We start from the raw sequence: 24,535 nt of genomic DNA, 5'->3' as shown, positions 1-24,535 counted from the left end.
CAAGACCCCTTGGTTCGAGTCCAGAGGGCAGGACTCAAACCATGGGGCGGGGATGACCGGGCAGCCGTCCCGGGGAAGAGCTGCTCGACAAAGTCTGCAGTTCAAGCATCGGTGGATGCGTTTATTTATGGGGTGTTTTTACCCCACTCCTCAGCCAAAAAAGGCTCCCTGGGTGGCCTAGAAAGATGACTATTGAGACAGGCCCTGCCCTCGGGCTTGCAATCGGAAAGACACGACACAGAAGGAAAGGGGAGCGGGAGGAAGGAGGGGAAGGGAAGCCAGTGCGCCAGTGGCCGATGTTTGGGGCGAGGCTGGTCTCCCTGCTTCGATGATACTCGTCTCGGCAAGCAGCCGATGGACGAGCGACACCGAGCTGGGTCATGGAATTGTTCCGTGCGGCCTGCGCTTGCAGGCCTTCAAGGTGTCGAGGTTCGGTGCAGGATGCTCAGTGCCCACCGAGGTCCAGCACAAGGGCTGGTGCAGGTCTGTGTGCAGGTGCGGGATCGGTTTCTGCCAGCTGTCAGATGCGCGAGATCTGGCCTGTCCTCCCCTGCGCATCTCGGGCCTTGTGCAAAGGCAGGCCCTGCCGGGCTTCCGGCGGGGTTGGATGGCGGGCTTAGAACGCACACGTGCACAGAGAACAGTTGCTTCATGGTGCGATCCTGTTCCGGCCTCTCGTGCTCTCGCTTTGCTGAGAAGCTGCCTTTGCAAAGTTGGCATCTCATCTCCGTGGTTAACGCCTCTGCTTCTGATTCGAGGCCTGGTCTCTGTTCCCACACCACGGGAGGCTCTTTCTCAGTGGCTGAACTGTCGAGACATTCCATGACGTGGCAAAAGGCCCACAGTGCGGCAGGGGCGAGCTGCGTTTGGACGGTAAGATGCCCGCCTTTGTATCGGGCCTGTGACATGCAGGCCCTCGGCTTTCACAGCTTCGGTGGCCAAGTGCTGTTGCCTGTTTTTCGCGGGGGCTTCCGGCGGAGGGCCTGGGGTTGGGCCTGCAGTGTGTTTCCATAGAATCATAGAAAAGTAGGGTTGGAAGGGGCCTGTAAGACTGTCGAGTCCAACCCCCTGGTCAGTGCAGGTCTCCAGGTCAGGCCCCCCTACGGAATCATAGAATGGCAGGCTGCAGAGCTCGCAGGGCGCCCGGGGCGTGCTGCGAGAGAAGAGCCACCTCGCCTCACTCTCAGCACACCAGCCGGGGCTGGCCGAGGCTGTCGAGCCGCAGGGGCTTGTGGGCAAGCCCGGCCTGCTTGGCGCGGTGCAGGAGTCAGAATAGTCAGTAGTCAAAGAATCATAGAATAGTAGGGCTGGAAGGGGCCTACAAGGCCATCGAGTCCCGAGAGGGCTTCCTGGGACAGGCGCACGTGCTGTGGCTGCTGTGTTTTTCCCCGTCCTCTTCTCGTCTTTTCTGCCGCCTCTGCCGTTGTGAGCCGGAAACCCCGTCCTCCGAGCGGGGGTGCTGCCCGGAGACCCAGCGGGGTCCTTGCTCCACACAGCATCAGTGCCCGGGGGCAGGGACGGGGCGGCCTAGCCACGAAGCGGCCTTCTGCCCTTCGGACGGGCGCAGGCGTAGGCAGGAGCCTTCGTGGCTGGGCTTGCCAAGGGAGCTCTGTGCTGGCTATCCGAGGTGGGCAGCTCTCCCTAGAAAATGCGCGTGGGGCGTGGCCCACCAGGCCAGGCTTCCCTTTGCCGGGAGCTGCTTGGGCATCTCGTGGCGCTGAGGAGGCCAATGCGTCCCTGGCCCCCGGCGGGGCTCGCAAGCCAGAGGCCTCCTCGGGAGGGCTCAGGGAAGTGGGCCGGGGGGGCAGCGCAGGGGTCAGGCGTGTCTGGCTCAGAGGAGCTGTGTGCTTGCGGGGGGCAGGGGGAGGCGTCTGGTTCCGGGAGGTCTGGGGGCTGGATTCAGAGCTGCGCGTCCACTGGCCCTCTGGAGCCCCCGGCTTTGGACAGCGGCAGAGAGCCCTCGCGAGGTGCCCCTGGGTCAAAAATGGCTTGCCGGGGGGCCGCTGTGGGGGAGAAGCAGACATCCACTCTGTGAGCGACAGCGCCGCTCGCCTTTGCTGTGTTGGGGGAGCGGGCCCTTGGCGTGGTTTGCGTCCGCAGCTGGGCAGCTGCTGACGCTCCGGTGGTTTCTCAGCCGGGGAACCGGTTTCGCTTTGTGTGGGGGGCGGCGGGGAGCAGAGAGAGGAGCCCGTCTCCCCCAAATCTCCTAGCCGGTCCCCAGAGCTCAGAGCACACGGAACGCCGCCCCGGCCCCCGCTGGCGCCCTTGGCCCCCCAGCCATGCAGGAAAGAGTGGCGCCGTCCAGACCGTGTGTTTCCCCTTGTTGCCGCCGTGTGGGAGCACCATGGATAGAACTGTTGGGGGGGGGTCCTGCGCATCTGGTGGAGCATCTCCCGCCCTGGGGCCGTCCCGAGGCAGGGCGGGGTGGGGGGAGCTTGGCTAGTTTTCGCCTCCCGGGGCGGGGGAGAGTTGCGATCCCCCCCCCACGGTAAGTAACCTCTCCCTTTTCTTCCTTTTGTCCCTTCTCCCCCCCTTCAACCTTTTCCAGGTAAAAGTCCTCCCGTAAGCTACGCGGGGCCTTCTGACTTTGCCAAGCCCCCCGACCCGTTTCAGCCGTTTGGGGCTGACCGCTGTGACCCGTTTCAGAGTAAAAGGGGGTTTGGGGACCTATTTAGTGGAAGAGACGTGTTTGCACTTTCCTCTTCGAGTAAGCCTTCTAAAGACTCTTCCCTGGGCTTGGCTGACTTCAGCTCTGTAAGTTACGTTCCTTCTCTCTGAACACACAGCTGCTTTTTCTACGCTGCCTGCCGCCTCCAGGCCTCTCTGGCATCATTTCTGTTCCCTGTGCTCTCCCCCCCCCAGCTTCTGTCTCGTCCCTCCCGCTGTCTCCCTCCTCTCCCCATTGTGGTAGCCCCGTATTAATACTTCTGTATCCTGCAGCCCCTTCTCGATCAATAAAAAGCGCTTTGAGTTCCACGCTGCTCATTAGAGAGGTTCGTTTGCTTGCTTGTATCGTTCTTGTAGCGGAGCTCTGCCTCTCCTCTCCGGACTGACTCCATCTGTGCCATTGGCGGGGGGCAGAGGGGCACAGTCCGAGGCCCCTTGCAGAAACCTCATGGGGTCCAGAAAGTGGTTTTGTGTGTGTTTTTAAACTCTTTGGTCTCTAACCAAAACTTCCTGACTGTTAGAGCAATACGACAATGGCACCAATTCCCTAGGGAGGTGGGGGGCTCTCCCACACCGGAGGCGTTCAAGACGAGACTGGACAGCCATCTGTCAGGGATGCTCTGGCTTGGATTCCTGCATTGAGCAGGGGGTTGGACCTGATGGCCTTGTAGGCCCCTTCCAACCCTACTCTTCTATGATTCTATCAAAGAACCTGCTTACAAACACTTTCTGGCTTGAATCCCCCAAACACGGTGCAATCCAGGCTCTTCGGGGGTTCTTTTTGTGGGGTTGGTAATTCTGCATGGACACCCCAGATCAATCGATCTTTCTTTCTTTCTTTCTTTCTTTCTTTCTTTCTTTCTTTCTTTCTTTCTTTCTTTCTTTCTTTCTTGGAATCATAGAATAGTAGTGCTGGAAGGGGCCTGTAAGACCAACAAGCCCAACCCCCTGCTCCATGCCGGAATCCAAGTCAGAGCATCCCTGACAGATGGCTGTCCAGCCTCGTCTTGAATTTATTTATTAAATTTCTTGATTGCCCATCTGGCTGGTCACCCGGCCGCTCTGGGTGCTATACAATAGTACCATTTTAAACGGTAAAATTATACATGAAAACATTGTTTGAAAATACCCAAACCCACCCCAAATGCCTGCGTGAAGAACCAGGTTTTCAATGCATGATGGAAGCTCATTAAAGAGGAGGCATGGCGGGGTTCCCTAGGGAGGGAATTCCACAGAGAAGGCCCTCTCCCTTGTCCTCCCCAGCCTAGCTGTCCTGGCTGATGAGACAAACAGAAGGCCGGCCGAGGCTGATCTCGTTGAGGTGTTGCTGGAGGCGCTCCTTGAGATCGGCTGGGCCGGAACCATATAGGGTTTGAAAGGCCAAAACCAAAACCTTGAATTTGGCCCGGAAAGCAACGGGCAACTCCTTCAGCGCCGGAGTGATGTGATCACGCCGGCGGCTGCCTTTTTAAAAGCCCACTGCATAAACGTGGATATTAGGGGACTAGGGGGTCACAACAGACAAAAGGCCACGAGGGACTGGTAAGGCTTCGGAAGGTGCCATTGGGGTGAGGGTTGACCCCAAAGAAGCTAATGGGGCAGAATGTCACGTTTCTGGAAGGAGAACCGAATGCCGTGGGTCTAAGCTGGGGTAGAAGCAGCTAGGTTGCAGCACGAGATATTGGGGGGATGGAGGAAGGGCAGTCGTGTGGTCCACAACTTTGACTCGGCCCCGAGGCCCAGGGCTTGGGGATCCGCCGCGCCTGGGCTGCCGAGGCCCAGTGTGGAGCAGCAGGTCCGTGTGTGGCCATCTCCAGAGCAGAGAGGCGTTGCCTCGGCTTCATTTTGCTTTCTGAAGGCGCCGTCGGCCTCTGATCTTCCTGGGCACGGTGCCGGGCTGGGGTCGGCAGCCGGCTGGCTTCGAGCATGGCTTGTTCGGGCAATCCAGGCCTTAACATCTGTGTGGGTTGGGGGGGGTTACTTCTCTTTTTACGCCGATTCCAGCTGCGTTGTTTCGGGTGATGTCACCTCTCCAGGAGTGTCGGTGCTGCCATTCGTCGCACGCCTGGCACCAAAGGTGAGGTGCTGGGACAGTGTGCCCTCCCCCCCTGCCCCTTCTCTGCATTGCTTCGGTGGAGGGAGCAAAGCTCCCTGGCCAGGTCCGGCTGTAGGTGTCCCCCGGATCCCTCTTCCGTTGGATGGGATGGGAGAGGCGTTCAAGGGGTACAGATCAGCGTGCTATTGCAAGCCAGCCTCGGGTTTCCCCAGGAGGCCACGTCCCCTTCTCCTAATCGACGATAGTTGGGCGCCTTCCCAGCTTTTGTGCGGTCCCCCGCCGGCCTCTCCCGAGGATTCATTGCCAGCAGGGAGAGCGCCAAGCCGAAATAGGCTGGTGCTTGCCTTTTGGCCCCACCCCAGCTGGGATGCGGCCCCTGACTGCCTCTTGGGTTGGGAAAGCTTGCTTGGCTCCACCCAGCTGCTGGTCGGGAAGCACCCCCTGGCCCTGGGTGACCCCGGCTTGCGCCCTCCAATGCACCTCCCGGAGCTGCCTGTTCGCGCCACTGTGTGCCCGGAGCGCGCCCTCTCCGTGCGCCTCCTTGCAGCTTCAAAGGCCCGGGGGCGAGCGCGCCCCCCCGCTTGCCCCTGGGTCCATGCGGTCCGCTGCCATGGCTCATCCAGCAGAGGCCACCCCTTGGCGTGCTCCCGCTCCCCCATTCCGGGCCGTGAGGGATTGTTCGCCCCTTCCGCTCCCGATGCCGCCCGCGGAGGACTGCGTTGACCAGCCGCTCCTCCTGTGGCGCTTCTGCTACACGCACGTGCGATTTTTCTCCCAGCACCTTGGGAAGAAATTGGTGCTGGGGGGCCTCTGTGCTGGGGGGCTCCGAGCTTCTGCTGCTCGGGTGCTGTGTCCGCCCCTGCGCTGTGTCCTACAGATCCCTGGGTTCGTTCGCTGGCCCAGACGGCCAGGCAGGGCTTCTCCTGGGAATCCCTTGCACTCCCGGAGGGGGCTGGTGCGAGACCCTTGTGTGCTCTTTGCCCTGCGTGTTCCGCTCTCCAGGCCAGGAAAGCCCTTGGGGGCTCACTGACCTTTCCACGGCTTGCCGGCTGGGCTGGGCCGGGCCCTGCTGCATCCTTGACCCTCCCACGCCGTCCGGAGCTGTCAGAATGCGTTCCCTCTCAGGTATCCAGTGCAGGACAGCAGAGAGCAAGCGAGAGAACGGGAAGGCTTTTCCCAGCTGCACAGCTGATAGAAAGTGCCTTCTCCTGGGGCAGGGAAGTGGGAGGGTTCCCCTGTGACGCACCTTCCCTTGAAGGACGGGGAGAAAGGGGACAGGGGTGGGGGGACGTGTTCCCGCCCCACTCGCACGTTAACAATCAAGCCCTGGTTTGGGTGAGCAGCAAATGCGGGACACATGGGAGCCCCCCGTCGTGCAAAGCAGCGCGGCAGGGGCTTGGTGACTTGTGCCTGTCGCGGGCGGATAGCGATGGCGGCCACATGGACCGCGAGGGCCTGGGAAGAGCTGTGCAGGGCCAGTCCAACGGCCTAGTCCAGCATCTTGTTCCCGCAGCAGCCAGCCGGATGCCCCGGTGGGAAGCCCACAAGCAGTGCAGGAGTGTAGCGGCACCCTCCCATCCGTGTTCCCCAGCATACTGTCTGTGGTACTGGAGGCAACATAGAACCGTACTTGCCGTTAGGATTTGCCAGCCCCAGCGTGCATCGCTTTCCATGTGCTCACAATCGGCCGCTTCCGCCATGTTGATTTCTGTTTGGAGCAGTCCTTCTAGAGCTTTTGCGGTCCCTTCTTGTTTGAGCCCTCCAAATAATTGGGTGCTGTCAGCAAATGTGGCCCCCTCGCTGCTCACCCCCCCAGTTCCAGATCCTTTCTGAACAAGTTTAAAAGCACCTGTCTGAGTACAGAGCCGTGGGGGACGTTGCTGTTCACATCCCTCGGTTGCGAGAAATGACTCATTTATTCCACCTCTGTGCTTTCTGTTCATCAGCAGTTGCAAATCCAGACGAGAGCCTCTCCTCTTTGCTCTTCAGCCTTTGGGAAGGGACTCTCTTGAGAGCTTTTTGGACGTCCACGGAAACTATTTACCAGATCATCCAAAGAACTCTCGAGAGTTTAGTAGGATAGGACGTGGCATTGCGGAAGCCGCGTCCTAGGCTTGCCCTTCTAGATGCTTGATAGCTTTGTATTTATTTCATTTCTGTACCACCCAATTGCCAAAGTTCCCTGGGTGGTTCACAAAAACTGAAACCACAAAGCATGACATAAAACAGTATTAAATATGAAAGATTAAGGGCGCAATCCTGTGGCTGCTAGAACCAAGCTCGGGGCCAGCGCTCCGAGGTCAGGTCCCAGGAATCCGCGCCCCTTCCCTCAGTTCATCCCTAGCTCCGCGCTCGGAAGAGCAGCACGAAGTGGGGAAAAGGGAGTGTTCCTGGGGGCGGGGAGGTGGCGGCGGAAATGCCAGCACAATGCTTCCGATGTGCCGTCTGGCCTCCCCCCGCTCCGAGCCGCCCTGGTTAGACAGCGGACATCTAGCCCTAAGTGCAGGGCGGCCGGAACACAGAGGAGACGATCCCCTCCGTGCTCCGTCCACCCTACATTGGAGAGTCGGTCGCCTCCGAGTTTGGAGGCGGCCAACTATCCCCATAGGATTGTGCCCTAAAGCTTCAATATAAAAGTACAACCAGAGTAAACAGAGCAGAGATTTAAAATACAGATTTAAGACAGCAGAGCTAAAAGCCCAGAGTGTCAAAATGCTGGGAAACGAAAAAGGTCTTCACCTGGCGGGCGCCAAAAGGATTGCAACGCAGGGGCCGGGCAAACCTGTCTAGGGAGCTCTTTCCACAGCGGGGTGCCACCTCAGAAAAGGCCCTCTTCTTGGCAGCCCCCTGCCTCACTTCCTTTGGCAGGAGCTCCCAGAGAAGGACCCCCAAAGATCGCCTTAGGGTCTGGGCAGGGACATAAGGGAGGTGGCGATCCTTCAGAGAACCTGGTCCCAGAGTTTAATAAGGCTTTCTACCAGTTTACCCAGAACAGACGTTACACTAACTAGCCTGTTGTTTCTGGGACCCCCTCCAGACCCTTTTTTAAGCAATGGTGTCGCATTGGTCACTTTACAGTTCCAAACTGGAATTTCCAAATTCCCTAGGGAGGTGGTGGGCTCTCCCACACTGGAGGCGTTCAAGACGAAGCTGGACAGCCACCTGTCAGGGATGCTCTGCCTTGGGTTCCTGCATTGAGCAAGGGGTTGGACTCAATGGCCTTGTAGGCCCCTTCCAACCCTACTATACTATGATTCTATGGTACAGAGGCTGATCTTACGGACATATTTCATGGTTTTGTCAGAAGGTCAGCAGCTTCACACTGGAGTTCTTTAAGAACTCTCGGGTGGACACCATCGGGCTTCGGCAATTTGTTTTCATTTTGTTTAATAAGGTTTCTTGCATCTGATGTTCTTAAAGATCTTTTTATTGTTGGTCTTTATCTAACTAGCAATATGCTCCTCTGAACCCGTTTTGGCGCCCCGATTGCCTGCTTGCATTTTCGCAGGGCAAACTCGCCCCCTTTTTTGTTCTCCTCATTTGGGCACGACGTCTGAAGAAGCCTCCTTTCCCCCAACAGCTTCCTTGACCCTGTCTGTGAACCACGCTGGTGACCTCTTGGACTTGGTGGCGCCTTTCCTGACCTGCTGAGGTCTGACTTATATTCTGGCTGAGCTTCTGTTGTGGTGGTTTTAAGTCACCCCTGAGCGTCCCGAGGAGATCCGCCCTTCGTGACTTCCCTTTCAACTTCCCCTTTGACAGTTGCTTTGTTTGAGAGAAGTCTCCTCTTTTGAAGCCAACTGCTGACAGTTGGATTTCCTTTACAGTGTAAAGCGTGATCGCGCTGTGGCAGGAATCTAAGTCAGAGCTACCTGTCGGGGATGCTCTGACTTTGATTCCTGCATTGAGCAGGGGGTTCGACTGGATGGTCTTACAGAGCCCTTCCAAACCTACTTTTTATGCTTCTATAGGGATGCTCTGACTTGGAGTCCTGCCCTGAGCAGGGGGCTGGACTCGATGGCCTTGTAGGCCCCTTCCAACCCTCCTATTCTATGATTCTGTGATTCTGTGATCTTGCCTTAGGCCCGGGCGCCACTTGGGAGTAAGACCAGGGTTCCCTCCACGTGGGTGGGTTCCATGGCCAGCTCCCTTTAGGGGACTTGGGAGTTTTGCCTCTTCGTCCTGACTGCGGCATGCACTTAACCTTGACGTCGCCCATTCTCCCAGCCCGGCCTTCCTGATCTCGTTCTCCCATCCCGACAGCGCTGAGCATTTGGGCCGGGGGGGGGGGGGGGTGGCATGTCCCGCTGTGGAATGCCCGTTGGGCCCTGGTCTTGTCACCCACAGAGCTTCTTTGAGTTTGCCCCTTTCGAGGTTTCTGGCCTGCTTGACAGGATGCCCCCTCTGATGTACAGGGCGACGCTGCCCCCTGCCTGCCTTTCCTCTAGAGTTTACATCCAAAGATGACCGTCTCTCGCGGGCTGTCTCTGCGCCACCAGGGTCCCGCCACCTATGTTCTCCTCCAAAACCAGGCAGCCCAACGCCCTCACCTGGGTTCGGAGGCTTCTGGCATGAGCGCAGCAGCCCCTGTCCAGGGCGTCCCTCTCCAGCAGTCTCTGGCTTGTGCAGTCTCCTCTTCACCTTCGTACCACATCCTACGCTTTGCTCACAGCCTCTTTGCTCCCCCCTGCCCCATTTGCCCAACCAGACAGGATGTTGTCCTCCTCGCCTGGGGCGATTCATCCTGAGCTGGACACTGCCCAGCTCCTGCCAGCTCTCCCCACTCAGGGCTGAGTTCAAAAGCTGCTCTGCCACCGCCGTGTTCAGCAGCAGTCGGCCCGAGTGCAGGGCTTTGCAGAAGGCAGGTCTCCAGGTGTTTGGGACTTCGGCAACCCGAATCCCCTGCCGGCAGGGCCAAGCACGCTGGGAGCTGACGCCCCAAACATCCGGAGTCCTAGTTCCGGCTTCAGAGCGTCCGGCTCTGGGGACAAGCTGCCGGGAAAGGCCTGTCGTCTGCTGGGGATCTCCCCAGACACATCGGGTTGGCTCCTACTGGGCAAAGGATCTGCTGGGCTTGGTGCTCTTGGGAGGGTTTTGGAGTCTGGGCTTGCATGTGGCCTTTCTGTAGCGCCCAGACTTGCAGGATGGGTTGCAAGTTGCCCACGTTCACCCTGGACGCTTGTGCTCAGGGGCGGCTTCAGCCTTGAATGTTCCCGCAGCCGAGGGTTGGCGGCCAGATGCGGCTGTGATGGTGCAGGGAGTCTCCTTCCAGCAGGCCAGACAACTTGCACCTCCAGGTTCTTCCCTGGCGTGTCTCTCCAGGGTGGAGAAGGCGATTCCCCATCACCTGGTCCCCTGATTTATTTCATTTCTGTCCCGCCATTTTTCCTCTTTAAGAAACCCAAGGCGGCGTACATAATCCTCCTCCTCTCCATTTTCGCCTCACAACAACAACCCTGCGAGGTGGGCTGGGCTGAGAGTCTGTGACCGGCCCAGAGTCACCCCGTGAGCTTCCACGACCGCGTGGAGACTCGAACCCGAATCTCCCGGCTCCCAGTCCAGCACTCTCGCCGTTACACCATGCTGGATCTCCACAGGAGGTTTCAGGGATGGTGCTTTGCCCTGGGCTCTGGCCCCGCGTGCCCCCTGAGCACTTCTGTGGTGGCCTGGCCTGGCTCGGGGCCAGCCCCTCAAGGCCCTGCTCTCCTTCGCTGGTTCATTTCAGAATCCCAGCGCACAGTTTCTCCTCTCTGCCTCCTGCAAAAAAAAGAAGGGGGTGTCTTAGGTCAAGGGCCATGTGGGGAGGCGGGAATGGTCACGCTTTGGGTTTATAGAGCCTGAGGAGCCAAGAGGGAGGGAGAGGGAATCAGGACTGACGGACAGGGACGCTGGAGTAAAAGGAGGAGGCTGTTCTTAAAGTATGCACGTGTTTGCTGAAACCGTTCTTCCCCCGCCTTCCAGTCCGGAGCCCCCCCAGATTAGCAGAAGACGCGTACGTAAAAGTTAAAGAGGAGAAAGGGAACCGTCGGGGGGAGCAGAATAGTGGGAGAATTCGAGACCCCAAAGGAAAAGGGCGTGGGAAGAGGCAGGCAGGCGGTGCGAGCCAAGGAGCACCACCATGGTCCAGGCAGGAGGGAATGGGTGTGCGTTGGTTGCACAGCGTGAGAAATGGGCACATGCGGCAGGGCGGGGACACCTCGCCATCGGGGCGGTGGAGCAAAGGCCGACGCTGAATTGATGAGCGCGAGGGGCAGTAGGAAATAACTCTGGCGGAAGGGCGGGGGGTAGAGCAGAGGGAGCAGAAGCCCAGTTCTCAGCAGGATTCAGTTCTGCGAAGTGCTAAGAACCGCCAAGGTATCGTTGGCTAAGGAAGGAGCTTGGGCAGAGGGCACTGGGCCTCTGGAGCGTTGGCGCAGGAACATCCCAAGCTGCCCCGTCCTGAGCAAGACCCCCCGGGCCCGCCTCGCCCCACGCTTCCCACGCTGACTGGCCGCAGCGGCTCTCCGTGGTTTCCGGCAGGGCTTTTTCCCTGGAGACGCTGCAGGGGGTCGAACGGGGGGCCTTCCACAGGCAAAGCCAGGGCTCCCCCCGAGAGTCACCAGCGCAGACGTGAGGTCTGCGACCAGAAGCCCGAACCACAGAGCCAGGAGACGTGGGAAGGGGGAGGACTGAAGGGGGGGCGAGCAAAGCCAGGGGAGCGGCCTCCAGGCACCTCCGGCCTTGCCCCCTTCCCCTGTCGGAGGGCTGCTGGTGCGGCGGCCATCTCTCCGCTTCCAGGCCTCCTGGGGTTGGTGGGGGGGCAGTGCCTGCCCACGCCTGGCGTGGCCGGGTGCCCTGCACGCGGCGCCTCCCGCCGGCCCCCCGTAACCGCCTCTCCGTGTTGTTGCTTTCTAGCTTGGCAATGAGGAGCAGCAGCTCGCCTGGGCCACGCGGGAGAGCGCCAAGGCCGAGCAGGAGAGGCTGGCCCGACTGCGGAGACAGGAGCAGGAGGACCTGGAGCTGGCCATCGCACTCAGCAAGGCCGACATGCCGGCGCCCTGACGGCACGGGCGGCCCGCCACGACTCGGGGCCGCTTCTCGACGTCTGGGGCTGGCTCCCGTCCGTCCGTCCGTCCGTCGTTTCTGTGGCCTCAAGTAAGTCGACCTGCCGCAAAAGACTGGCTGGGGAGGAGCCAGCCCGCCGCAGGGCCCTCCCCGCACGCAGCGCTCCTCGTCAGGCTGGCGCTCTGGACTGAAGGAAGACGCCGCCTGGCCTCCCGTTGCCCAAAGGGAGCGGCCGCCGGGTCCCTCCCGGGCTTGAGCAAGACGTGTGATGTTCATAAAGCAACCCCTTTGCTTCCAGCCTGGCGTGACGCCTCTCTTTAACGTTCCTCCCCGTCCAGCGGGCCTGAGACCCCGCCCAGCAGCATCTCTTCCCGAAACATCTCTCGCTTAGCTTAAGAGAGGAGCCCCAGCCGCCCTGGGCTCCCGAGGCCGGGGTCTCGCGCCAGGCTGTAGGTTGGGGACGCGCCTGATGGAGTGCTCCCCCGTTCAGAGACGTGCCCCGCGCCTAGAAGGCTCGCCTCTCAGGGAGGAAGGGGTTGGCCCACGCTTTCCTCCAGCGTGCCAGCGGGAGCCTGGGGCAGCTGGCCAGTCCTGCCTCGTTCAGCACAGCCCCGTGTGGAAGCCTCTGCCCCGCAGCCCGGATCCCCGTCCCTCCTCTCCCCTCCTTTCTAAAGCATTCTCTGATCACCCAGGAAATCTAACCGCTAACTGTATGCTTTGTGTCCTCAAAAGGGAGCGATCTCTTAACCAACGCCGATTCATATCGAAACCAGTTGAAACGGCGAACGTTGAAGCGCAGGGCAGGGCAGGGCAGAGCAGGGCAGGGTGGCCGCGTGTGCACCTTGCTTGAAAAAGAAACCCTCAATAATCATGCTGCCTTTAGAAAAATGTGGCGGCATGAGCGGACATTTGCACCCCTGGCTTTGTCAGCGAGTCTGGAAGGCCACGGGCCGGGGTGAGTTCCTTTGGGAAATGAATTTGCCTGCCCTCCGTTCCCCTCCCCTTTGCCTTTCTTGGACTCTGTTCTCCACCATTTTTAGCCTGGCCAGGTGGGGGGCTCCTGCTTGCCCGCAGTATGTGTGTCCAGCCATGCTCTAGCTGTGCGCTGCATCTGCACTCCCTCCCTGCTGGCACTGTGGGAGTGGGTGAGGCAGTTGGGGGATGAACTCATTTTGGGGGCTGTGGGTTTGCAGTGCTGCTTGCGTCCCCCCCCCCCCCCCCCGTGCGCGCACACACACTCTTTCAGCACAACAAGTTCCCATTCGCTCACTTGCGGCTTTATTGGGAAAGTGCCCCTGAAGCGGACGCCTCCGTCGGGCTGCAAGGATGTGCTTTGGGATCTGGCGCGGCCGTGATCTTCCCCTGCCAGGCGTGCGCAGCCCCCCGCCTCCCCGCTCCTCCAGCCCCGCCAGAGGGCTCTTGGCAGAGGGGGTGGGCGGTCCTCCCCAGAGCCACTCCTCTTGCCCCCAGGGCTGGCCTGGCTGGTGGGGGCGGTGGGCGAGCCGGGAGGTGCGCTGGCCATGCTGGCTCCCTCCCACAGGGCCTCCGGATGAGGCTCTGTGGCGCTCCCCGCCTGCGGCCGGCCAGCCACAGCCACCGTAGCCTGGGGGCCTCCACGCTCCCTGGCAAGCTGTCTCCCTCCCATGTGGGAGACGGGCCCCCTGCTCCTGCCTGGCTTCCTTCGGGGGTGGGGGCTGCGGGGGGTGCCAGGGCCTCTCCACTGCGGAGCCCCACATGTGCCCCAGAGGCCACCTCTCCCTGTCTCTTTCACCTCCTGGACACCCCCCCCCGAGGGCAGATGGAAATGCCCCCTCCTCTTCCTCCTCCAAGCGGGCTGGTCCGTTCTGCAGCCCGCCTGAATTGTGTCGGGATCGAGGAGGGGGGTCACAAAAAGATTGACAGCCGCCTTTCACAAGCACCTTTTAAAGGAAGGCCTGCATTTGGGGCACAAAAGAGCCGTATCGCAGCTTCCTGGTCCCAGATTTGGACCAGATTTCCTGGCACGGGGAAATTCTCCAGTTCAGAATGTGCCAGAACAGCTGGGGCGGGGGCTGTTCCGGCACATTCTGAACTGGAGAATTTCCCCGTGCCAGCGAGGCGAATTTGCATAGGGTTGTCTGCACAGGAAAAGTTTCGGGTTGCGTCGGGACACGTCCTGATGCCCTAGAGCAGGCCATGTTTGGGCCTGTAACTCCCATCATCCTCGCCATTGCCTGGGCTGGCCAGACCTGAGCGCAAGGCTGAGACCTCGGGTGGGGCGCCAGTCGCCCACCTCTGTCCTGGGGAGACCTGCTGTGTTCGAGGGGGAAATCGGGGCCCTTCTCATGACTCGCCTGTGATCTTGCGTCTTCCTGGGATCCCCGGGAAGCGTCGAAGGCAAGAGCACGGGCTTCCCCTTGCCTCGCTTAAATTCGAGAAAAAGCAAAGGTGCTGAGAACAGCCGGCGTCCTAATTCCAGCCACGCGAAGAATTGTGCAGGCCGTCGGGGCAGCTTCAGTCTCGCCGCCACTGTGCATCCCACGCCACACGGAGGCACGTGTGTCTTCCAGGGACGTTGCGGCGCCGAAAGTGCCCGCTTGCCAAGTGGCGTGTCTGCGTCATTTTTGCTGACGAACGCATGGAACGGCGCATTTCCCACTGAGAAGTAGAGTCCTGGGAATGTGCCCCCCCCCATTGTGCTTTGGACCATGCTGCCAGAAACCTTTGAGGGGCAGGCCTTCCCTTCGGGGCTGCTCTCCCCCGCATCGAGGATGGTCCCCGGAGCTCCTCGCCGGAAGCGTCTCAGCGCAAAGGCCCCGCTGCCCCCCAAATGCCCTTCCGCCCACCTTGGTTTGCTTGGGTGTCGGTTTGCTGGCTTTGGGGGGGCCGGAGAGGAGCGTTCTGCCTTCTGCAGGGAAGTCGACGATCCAACACCCCGCTGGGGTGTGACACAGCGCCTCTTCTAGGAGCCGGGCTGGCTGCCGCTGGCTGGTCCCTGAGCCCTTCCTACATCTGGAGGGACACCGGGCAGCACCTTGGAAAAGCCCCGCCCCGGGGGGGGCTTGGAGCAGCCTCTCGGCGCCCTTGCTGCCCCCACCTCGCGGCACATCCGCACACGCCCTGTTCTGGCTCCCGGCGCAGGACCCTTCATGGCAGCTTGGGCAGTGGATGTCGCTGCTTTGGAGCGGCTGCAAGATGCCACGGACATCCTTCCTGGCGTGGTGCTTCGCCATTCCGTTGTGGATGCGGCAGGGCTGCTTGCCGCTGTCCAGGCCAGAGCCCCCCCCGCAACACACTTCTGCCTTGTGGGCCGAGCGGGCTCTCCCCTTGTGCCTCGACTTCTTGGTGCCCCGCCAGACGCCCCCCGCCCTGGCTGCCGCCACCAGCTTTGCTGACAGCCGCGGCACAGTCCTCTGTGACGCTTGTGCGCGTGCCCATGTGGCTTCTGGTTGGGGACGCGCGCAGACCCCCCTCCCCCCGGCGCTGGAGGCTCCCTCAGAACAGCCCCCCGCAGCCTTTGCTCCCTCGGAACGGCCCCCGCCCCTGCCCGCCTCCCGTCCCGAGGACCTCTTTCCTCCCCCCCGCCTGTGGAGGCACAGCTCTCCTTTGGGCCGGAAGGGGGTGGGGGGGCATCTTTTATTCGCTCTGAACGAGCCCCGAGCCAGCAGCGGGGTTGCCTTGGAACATCTTCGGCGTCCCCTCGGTTCGGGGACTGCCCGGGCAGGTTGCCGGCAGTGGGGGCCGTGTTCTCTTCCCTCGCTTCAGCTTCTGCCCTCCTTCTGCGTCAAAGGGGACATGCAGACAGAGGACAACCGCTCTGGCCCGGTCTCCGGCCATGTGCCACGGTGTCCCGGGGATCAGCTCTGCACACCCAAGGTTTTTGCGTTTCCCCAAAGCAGCTCTTTGCGTTTGAAATCAGGGAATCCGACGGTTGGAAGGGATCCCTGGAGAGAATCTAGCCCAGCCCCCTGCTCAGCGCAGGCTGGAAGGGGTTTGCACCAGCGGAGGCTGGTGACCCCCAATGTGCGTCTGGTGGGAAAGGGGGGCGGGGGGGAGTCACAGAGGCCGACTGATGTATAGCCAAATATGTACAGTACTCTATCCATATCCATATATATATATATATATATATATCCTTGAAAGAATCGCATAACAAAATTGTGGGATGGGGAGAAGGTGGGGCTGTTGAATTGTCACCCATGCTCTGTGTTTATTGTTCACCATGAGAGAAATGTGATCGTTTAATATAATAAATGGGGGGGGAAAGTTTCTTATTCTGGAGCGCTCGAGACTCTGGGACGGCTGCCTTTCTGTAGTTGGACCAGTGTGCATTTCTGTCTGCGCCTGTTTGTTTCCCCTGCTGCTTGGCCACAGAGAGGTGCACGCGCTCCCCCCGCCCCTTCCCATGCACAGTCGTCTCTTGCTGGGCATCCCCTTCCAGGCCACTGGGCCAGGAGGCCTTTCCAACTGGGGCCCGCCTTTGGACCGCGACAGAGGTGTTCTCGCCGTCCCGTTGCTCGACTTGCACAACGGGCTGAAAGTCTTGGGAGTGTCATTCAGCAGTTAGAGCCCCTGCTCTGCCTGCATGGGTTCAGCCCCTGGCAGCTTCTCCAGCTACAAAAGCTGGCCGGGACAAGGGACACCCTTCTTTGCCATGGACCCCGGAGAGCCAACGGACGGGCACATGGCCTCGCGGCAAACTCCTCCGGGCCCGTTGGGGCTGCGGGGGCTGATCCCTCTGGGCAGGAGGGGCAGAGTCGGGGGGTCCCTGCGGGGGGGGGGAGGTTTGGCGCTTTTCAGCTCGAGGGAGGGACTCCTCCCCATCAAGCGGGCATCCTGAAAGGAGGGATGTTCTGCAGGGAGAAAACCACCCCGGTTGCCCTTGGGTCATTACACCACCACGTTTGCCCCCATCCTGCTTCTGATGAACGTGGGCCGTGTGGCTGGGGAAAAAAGAGGAAATAGCTGAAACAAGTGCTGCAATCGGAGCGATCGCCTTGGCGTATTCCGCGCTCTCTTTCTGGGACAAGGTTGTGCAATGGTTTCTGCTGAATGTGGCCTCCCTGCAGCGCGGGCGCCTGACCCCGACCCAGGCAAACTCTTCTGCCGACAGCCGGATCGTCTGCGTGGCCGCAGGAGGGACCATGTGCTGTTCCGCCACCTTCAAGAAATGGCGCCGTTTCGCTCTCCACGGCTGAGTAGTTATTTCTGCAACGGCTTTAAATAGCGTCCCGGCGTTTTCTGCCAGTGTGCAATTGCGACGCTAATTTTGGTGGTGCTGCGTACAATAGCCGGCCCCTCTATGCAAATGTTCAACCTGTTTTCCTTTTCTGTGCCTGTCAGTTAACCATGGCAGGGCTGGGGGAGTTACTCGATGAGATCGTGGTAGCTGAGAGATGTTGTGGTTGTGGCGGAGAGCCGAACGGCCATGTCAAGTCGGCTGTGAAGAAGGCAGATCTCGTGCCCGGGTGAGAGAAGGGGCTGGAAATTGAGCTGCCGGGAGCACGCACAGCCATGGCACAACCCCTTGCAAGGCTGTATACAGTTGCGGTCACTGCACGGCCACAGGGATATTGTAGAGATGGGGAAGGGGCGGAAGACGACGGGGCTGGAGCATCTCCCGGGGGGGCAAAGCGTTGTAGCACGTGGGGCTTTTTTGTTTACAGGAAAGGGGGGTGCTTTAAATGGGGGCAGAGACATTCCTGGACGGCAAGGCAGCTCTCGGGGGACGAGCCGTGATGCCTGCTGCAGCTGAGAGACGACGGCAGGGAAGGGCCCCGGCTGCCCTGATGTGCCCTGCCTGAGCATGGTGAGCAACCGGAGTCATAGAATAGTAGGGTTGGAAGGGGCCAAAAGGCCATCCAGTCCAACCCCCTGCTCAGTGCAGGAATCCAGGTCAGAGCATCCCTGACAGGTGGCTGGCCAGCCTCACCTCGCATGCCTCCAGTGTGGGAGAGCCCCCCACCTCCCCCGGTCATGGGTCCCATTGTCCTATTGCTGTAACGGTCAGGACATTTTTCCTGATGTTCAGCTGGACTCTGGCTTCCTGGAACTTGAGCCCATTATTCCGTGTCCTGTGCTCTGGGAGGATCCAGAAGAGATCCTGGCCTTCCTCTCTGTGACAACCCTTCAAGTACCCAGAGCGCTATCCTATCTCCCCTCAGCCTTCTCTTCTCAAGGCTAAACATGCCCAGTTCCTTCAGTCTCTCCTCACAGGGCTTTGTTTCCAGTCCCCTGATCACCTTCATTGCCCTCCTCTGAACCCTCTCCAGCTTGCCTGCATCATCCTTAAAATGTGGTGCCCAGAACTGGACCCAGTACTCCAAATGAGGCCCAACCAGTGCTGTGTAGAAGGGAACTAGGACTTCCCGGGATTCGGAAGCTATGCTTCTATTAATGCAGCCCCAAATAGCATTTGCCTTTTTTGCAGCCACATCACATTGCGGGCTCATCTTCAGCTTGCGATCAACAACCATGCCAAGATCCTTCTCGCCTGTAGTGTTGTTGAGCCACAGATCCCCCATCTTGTAACTGTGCATTTGGGTTCTTTTTCCCAGGCGCAGAACTTGGCATTGATCCCTATTCAATGCCATTCTGTTGTTTTCTGCCCAGTGCTCCAGTATATCGAGATCACTTTGAATTCTGTTTCTGTCTTCCAAAGCATTAGCTCTCCCGCCCAATTCTGTGTCATCTGCAAATCGGATCAGCATTCCCTGCCCCCTCCCCTCAACCTAGCCCGGAAGCTGGGCTCAGTCGAGCGGCTTCTGTGCTCTGGCTCTGCAAAGTATAACCACATGTCCTACCTCGAGCTCAAGTAAGAAATGCACCTTGCGCACCTGCTGGGGGTCCTTCGCACACAGTAGCCCCTTGCCCCAGGCAACAAACAACACCAGCGAGAAGCACCCTCCCCCACCCCATTAGTTTGGGTCGTGGGTTATTCTGTTTTTGCCACCACACTCTTCCCCATTTGTTTTTGCAAATGGTGCATAGAATAGTAGGGTTGGAAGGGGCCATCAACTCCAAGCCCCTGCTCAGTGCAGGAAAATCTTCAGGAAAAGATGATGGGGATGGAACAGAGGCTTAGAAAATTCTGTATAATGTGGACCACATCCCAAAAAGGACACACCGGTGCTGGAAAAGCTGCAGAAAGTTACTGGCTGGGAGCGCTCGCCCTTCTTGGGCTTTTCAGTTTAGAAAATCATAGTACAGTAGGGTTGGAAGGGGCGATCAAGTCCAAGCCCCTGCTCAGTGCAGGAAAATCTTCAGAAAAAGATGACAGGGACGGAACAGAGGCTTAGAAAATTCTGTATAATGTGGAGAGAGCAGGTAAAAAGAGATTTCTTCCCCCCGCAATATTGAAACTGGCGCGGCGGCGTTCCTGCTCTTGAAATGATTGGTCTAATCGAAAGGCAGCCCTGGAAGCCTTGGGGGTAAGCGGCTAAAATGCTGTTTTAATGTTTCTATACGATGTTGTTTAATTTATATTTTCACTTTCGTATATTTTCGTCTGTTTTAATTTGGTAAGCCACCTTGTGTTTCACCAAAGGCGGAGAATAAATACAATGATGATGATGGAATTAAACTTGGCAAGTATAGATATGAAGACGATGATGATGAAATTAAACTGGGCGACTTACTCTGCTTCGAAGCTTCCCCCCCCCCCCCGCAAAGCTTATCCAGCCACTAAACTAAGAACGACTACAATGAAAGACTGTGATCCTGCCTTAAAACCCGACTCCATAATTACTGAAATGCAGTGTTTGCATTGCATAGTAAAAAGAAAAAACACCCCACCAAAACAGGCTGGCCGCCGGCACAGCTCTCCCCACATCTGGAAGAGATTTCAGGCCGCTACCAAAATAGCCATCCGCTAAACTAAAAATGAGACTCAAATTATAGTCTTGGAGGCTTTGGAACGAAAGTGCCGCTTTTGCCTGCGGAACTCGCCGCTTGCGGGCTGTGCCGTTCGAGGCGCGTTGAGACCTCGAGCAAGCCCCTGGGGGAAACGCAAAGGGTTCCTCGAGGAAAGGAGACGTGGCTCAGCTCAAAACTGCTTTATTTTGGAAAAGCCTGGAATATTTCTAGAAACGTTTTATTTTTTTAAAAAAGAGGAACGGGCACGAAAACGCCCGTTCCTTCTACAGAGTCTGATGCTGCGGTGTAAAAACTATTCACAATATATACAGGTTTAGAAAAGTGAAGTTTCTTTACAAGACCTTGAGCCCCGTAGTAGTTCTAGTGTAGGTCAAGGCAGCGGCGAGCCCCTGGCACCAGCTCTGGCCTCCGTCAGAAACTCGGGGGGCTGTGGGGCCCCTCACCGGACCCTCCAAGGAAAACCCCCGGCGCTCCTGCGCTGGGCTGCCGCAGTCAGCTCCGCTCCGCGCCCTCGCTCGGCTCGGCATCCCGGAGAGGAGCCCCGTCCTCCGGGGCAGAGGGGGTGGCCCCCGCTAGCCTGTGCGGGCAGCGCTCATTCTCCACCGCTCCCCTGCGCGGACAGAGTCGTTCGTCGTAGCACCAGCTACAAGATCCCCAAAGCGTGCGGCCAGCTACAGGTGCCTCTTCATGTGCAGGGCCAGGTGGTCGGAGCGGGAGAAGGCCCGGTCGCACAGGTGGCACTGGAATGGCCGGTGCCCCGTGTGCTTGCGGTAGTGGCGTGTCAGTTCGTCGGAGCGGGCGAACTTCCAGCCGCAGCCGTCCCAGTTGCAGTGGTAGGGCTTCTCGCCTGGCAGAGAAAACGGTGTGGGCCTGGGTTGGGCGGGGAGCCGCTGCCAGCGCCCCGGGCCCCTGCCCCCCCGCAGGGATGCCCTGAGCAGCGCTGCTGCGAGGCCTGCTGCCCTCCCGCAGAGGGGGCTCCGGGGAACAGCCCCACGCCGCCGGTGCAGGCTAGACAACCTCTTGGCTTGCGCCCAGCTTTGGAGCTACCGGCCCAGCTGCACAAGACGGTGCACAGCTGGACGGCTGCGCGCTGAGCGGCAGAGGAGTCCCTGGCAGCGCACCTGCCCTACAGCCCTTACCGGTGTGGGTCCGCAGGTGCGCCTTGAGGTGGGAGCTCTTGGTGTAGGTCTTGCCGCAGCCAGCGTGGGTGCAGGCATGGGAGGCGGTGCGCTTGCGGGGCCAGGAGCGGCGGCCTCGCTTGGGCTTGGCCTCCAGCAGCTCCAGGGGCGAGGCGGGCGGCGTGAGCAGGCCGGCCGGGCTGGGGCCGGGGAGGCCCTCCTCGAAGAGGCCGAAGCTGGGGCCCGGCAGGCAGTGCAGCGGGCCGGTGTAGGCCGGGCAGTAGCCGTGCCGCAGTGGCGCCAGCAGCTCGTCGGGGCTCAGCGGCGGGGACTCCGGGCCGGGCGGCCCGCCCAGCATGCAGGGCGCGGGGCGGCCCTCCCGCTTGACCCGGGCGCAGGGTGGGGGGCCGTAGCAGCCGGGCTCCGGCTTGCCACTCCCCGCCAGAGGCGGCCCGCCGAAGCCGCCGGGGGCCACGAGGAAGCGGCCCTGCACGCCCGGCAGCAGCCTGCCCTCGCCACCGCCCTCGCCCAGCGCGGGCGGGCCGTAGGGCAGGGGGCCGTAGCCGGCGGGGCCCGGCGCGTAGCAGCCGCCGGGGGGCTCCGCGCAGTCGCCGCCGCCCATGGCCAGGATGAGCTCCAGCACGCTGTTGAGGTCGTCGTCCTCGGCGGCGGGCTCCGGGGGCCCGGCGGGCAGGCCGGCCTGGAGGCCGCAGGGCCAGCGCTGCGGGGAGAGGGCCGTCAGTCGCGCCGGCCGCGGGCCCGCGGCGCGGCGCCCCGCCGCCCTCTGAGCGCGTGCAGAGGGCGCCCCCCCCGCGGCGCACTCACGTGGGGCGCGGCGTCCCGGCAGAAGGCGGCGAACGACGGCAGGCTGGGCGCCGGCGGCGGCGCGGCGAGCAGCTCCATGCGGGCGGTGCGCGGCCGGGCCGCGGGGCCGCCTTTTAAGCGCGCCGGGCCGCGCGCCGGCCAATGGCGGCGGCGCAGGAAGCGCGTCCCGCGGGCGGGAGGGGCGGCGGGGCGCGCGCGCCGGGGAGGGGCGGCCGGCCGGGGCTGCGCCGCCGGCCGGCCTAAATTTAGCCCCGCTATAAAAGCGCGGCGGCGGCCAGAGGCGCGGGGAAGGGGCGCCGCGCGGCCGCTTGCGCCGCCGGCGGCCCCGGCCCTCTGCACATGCTCGCCGGCGCCCTCGCCGCGGCCGTCCCGCGCGCAGGGTGGCGTCCCCCCGGGCCCGCAGGTGGAGCCGCCCTGAAGACCCCTCGCGCAACGGCTGCGGGGCGGGCCCTTGCGGCCCCGCGGGCGCCGCCTCTGAGCGTGTGCAGAGCGCCCTTCCCGGCGGCTGTTTCCCGGCACACAGAGAGTCGGGACAGAGCGGGGCCGCCCACCCGGCCGGCGGCGGGGTCCAGGAGCGCTGCCTCTCTCGCCGAGGGCCGCGCCGGGCTGGCCGGGGAGCGCCGGGCGCCGGCGGGCCGATCCGCGGCTCGGCCCGGGCTACCTCGCAGGGGCGCTGTGCGGCTGGCGCAGCGGGGCGGCGGCTCCCGCGCCGCGCTCGGCCCCTCGGGGGACAAGGCGGGGCAGAAGCGCAGCGGCGGGGTCCCCGAGCGCGTCCCCGGCGCACGCCTGGCAACGGGACTCCGGGTCACGAAAGCCCCGCCGCCGCAACGAAGATGCGGGTCTTTGAGGGCGCCCGCGCAGCCCCCGGCCTCGGCCCGAGGCGGCGCCCCCTCGACGCTGGCGGCCCCGGGGCGACGCGCGGAGGATGCTCGGGGCTGCCCGCCGGCTGCCTTCGGACGGGGCCGCCTGGCGACCCCCGCGCGCGGAGCCTTCGGGACCCGCGCCATCCCGGCCGGGGCCGAGGGCCGAATGGGCCGGCCGAGCACGTCGGCTCTCCTGGCCGGGTCATCAGGGACGAGGCGAGGAGTCACCCAAGGCGGGAGGCTGCTTTGACTGGGAGGCCAGCATTGAGCACGGGGTTGGACTAGATGGTCTTAGGGGACCCATCCAACCCTGCCATTCTGTGATTCTACAGGCATGCTCTGACTGGGAGCCCTGAATTGCGCGTGGGGTTGGACTCGATGGTCTTACGGGCGCCTTCCAACCCTGCCATTCTATGATTCTACAGGGACGCTCTGACGTAGACTCCTGCATTGAGCACAGGGTTGGACTAGATCGTCTTACAGGCCCCTTCCAACCCTGCCATTCTATGATTCTACAGGGATGCTCTGACTGGGAGCCCTGAATTGCACGTGGGGTTGGACTAGATGGTCTTACGGGTCCCTCCCAACAATTCTACAGGGACGCTCTGACTTGGACTCCTGCATTGAGTAGGGGGTTGGACTAGATGGTCTTAGGGGACCCATCCAACCCTGCCATTCTGTGATTCTACAGGCATGCTCTGACTGGGAGCCCTGAATTGCGCGTGGGGTTGGACTCGATGGTCTTACGGGCGCCTTCCAACCCTGCCATTCTATGATTCTACAGGGACACTCTTGACTTGGACTCCTGCATTGAGCACAGGGTTGGACTAGATCGTCTTACAGGCCCCTTCCAACCCTGCCATTCTATGATTCTACAGGGATGCTCTGACGTAGACTCCTGCATTGAGCACAGGGTTGGACTAGATCGTCTTACAGGCCCCTTCCAACCCTGCCATTCTATGATTCTACAGGGATGCTCTGACTGGGAGCCCTGAATTGCACGTGGGGTTGGACTAGATGGTCTTACGGGTCCCTCCCAACAATTCTACAGGGACGCTCTGACTTGGACTCCTGCATTGAGTAGGGGGTTGGACTAGATGGTCTTAGGGGACCCATCCAACCCTGCCATTCTGTGATTCTACAGGCATGCTCTGACTGGGAGCCCTGAATTGCGCGTGGGGTTGGACTCGATGGTCTTACGGGCGCCTTCCAACCCTGCCATTCTATGATTCTACAGGGACACTCTTGACTTGGACTCCTGCATTGAGCACAGGGTTGGACTAGATCGTCTTACAGGCCCCTTCCAACCCTGCCATTCTATGATTCTACAGGGATGCTCTGACTGGGAGCCCTGAATTGCGCATGAGGTTGGACTAGATCGTCTTACGGGCCCCTTCCCACAATTCTATAGGGACGCTCTGACTTGGAGTCCTGCATTGAGCAGGGGGTTGGACTAGATGGTCTTGCAGGCCCCTTCCAACCCTGCCATTCTGTGATTACAGGGATGTTCTGACTGGGAGCCCTGAATTGCGTGTGGGGTTGGACTAGATGGTCTTACAGGCCCCTTCCAACCCTGCCATTCTATGATTCTACAGGGATGCTCTTGACTTAGACTCCTGCATTGAGCACGGGGTTGGACTAGATGGTCTTGCAGGCCCCTTCTAATCCTGCCATTCTATGATTCTACGGGGACACTCTTGGACTCCTGCATTGAGCAGGGGGTAGGACTAGATGGTCTCCCAGGCCCCTTCCAAGCCTGCCATTCTGTGATTCTACAGGGATGCTCTGACTGGGAGCCCTGAATTGCGCTTGGGGTTGGACTCGATGGTCTTACGGGCCCCTTCCAACCCTGCCATTCTATGATTCTACAGGGACACTCTTGACTTGGAGTCCTGCATTGAGCAGGGGGTTGGACTAGATGGTCTTGCAGGCCCCTTCCAACCCTGCCATTCTATGATTCTACAGGGACGCTCTGACTTGGACTCCTGCATTGAGCAGGGGGTTGGACTAGATGGTCTTATAGGCCCCTTCCAACCCTGCCATTCTGGGATTCTACAGGGATGCTCTGACTTGGAGCCCTGAATTGTGCATGAGGTTGGACTAGATGG

General features: G+C 60.7%; 2 protein-coding genes across 13 annotated transcripts in view; one reads left to right on the top strand and one right to left on the bottom strand.

Moving 5' to 3' along the window:
• LOC146333859 (epidermal growth factor receptor substrate 15-like 1) overlaps positions 1-12,065 on the top strand; it is a 46,083-nt gene extending 34,018 nt beyond the window's left edge. For 7 of the 12 annotated variants that reach the window (XM_084826113.1, XM_084826108.1, XM_084826107.1 and 4 more), the window contains 2 exons: positions 2,549-2,754; positions 11,618-12,063. In XM_084826113.1, the coding sequence (XP_084682239.1) occupies positions 2,549-2,754; positions 11,618-11,764 (353 nt within the window). In that variant the 3' untranslated portion in view covers positions 11,765-12,063. Of the gene's footprint in view, positions 1-2,548; positions 2,755-8,303; positions 8,376-11,617 lie in introns of those variants that run through there. The other 5 variants (XM_084826114.1, XM_084826115.1, XM_084826110.1 and 2 more) reach the window with 2 other exon arrangements.
• A 7,191-nt stretch (positions 12,066-19,256) lies between these two features.
• Positions 19,257-21,647, bottom strand: LOC146333858 (Krueppel-like factor 2). The gene is made up of 3 exons (XM_084826120.1): positions 21,565-21,647; positions 20,761-21,460; positions 19,257-20,468 (listed from the first exon to the last, which is right to left on the bottom strand). The coding sequence occupies exons 1-3, from the start codon at positions 21,640-21,642 to the stop codon at positions 20,293-20,295; spliced, it is 954 nt and encodes a 317-aa protein (XP_084682246.1). The 5' UTR covers positions 21,643-21,647; the 3' UTR covers positions 19,257-20,292.
• Between the last annotated feature and the right edge of the window lie 2,888 nt (positions 21,648-24,535).

Source organism: Heloderma suspectum, chromosome Z (assembly GCF_057233095.1).
Source record: "Heloderma suspectum isolate Gila_16-S chromosome Z, 16-S_ref, whole genome shotgun sequence".
Lineage (NCBI taxonomy): Eukaryota > Metazoa > Chordata > Lepidosauria > Squamata > Helodermatidae > Heloderma > Heloderma suspectum.
Note: the sequence above shows the minus strand (reverse complement) of the source record. Positions and strands in the feature narration are given on the sequence as shown.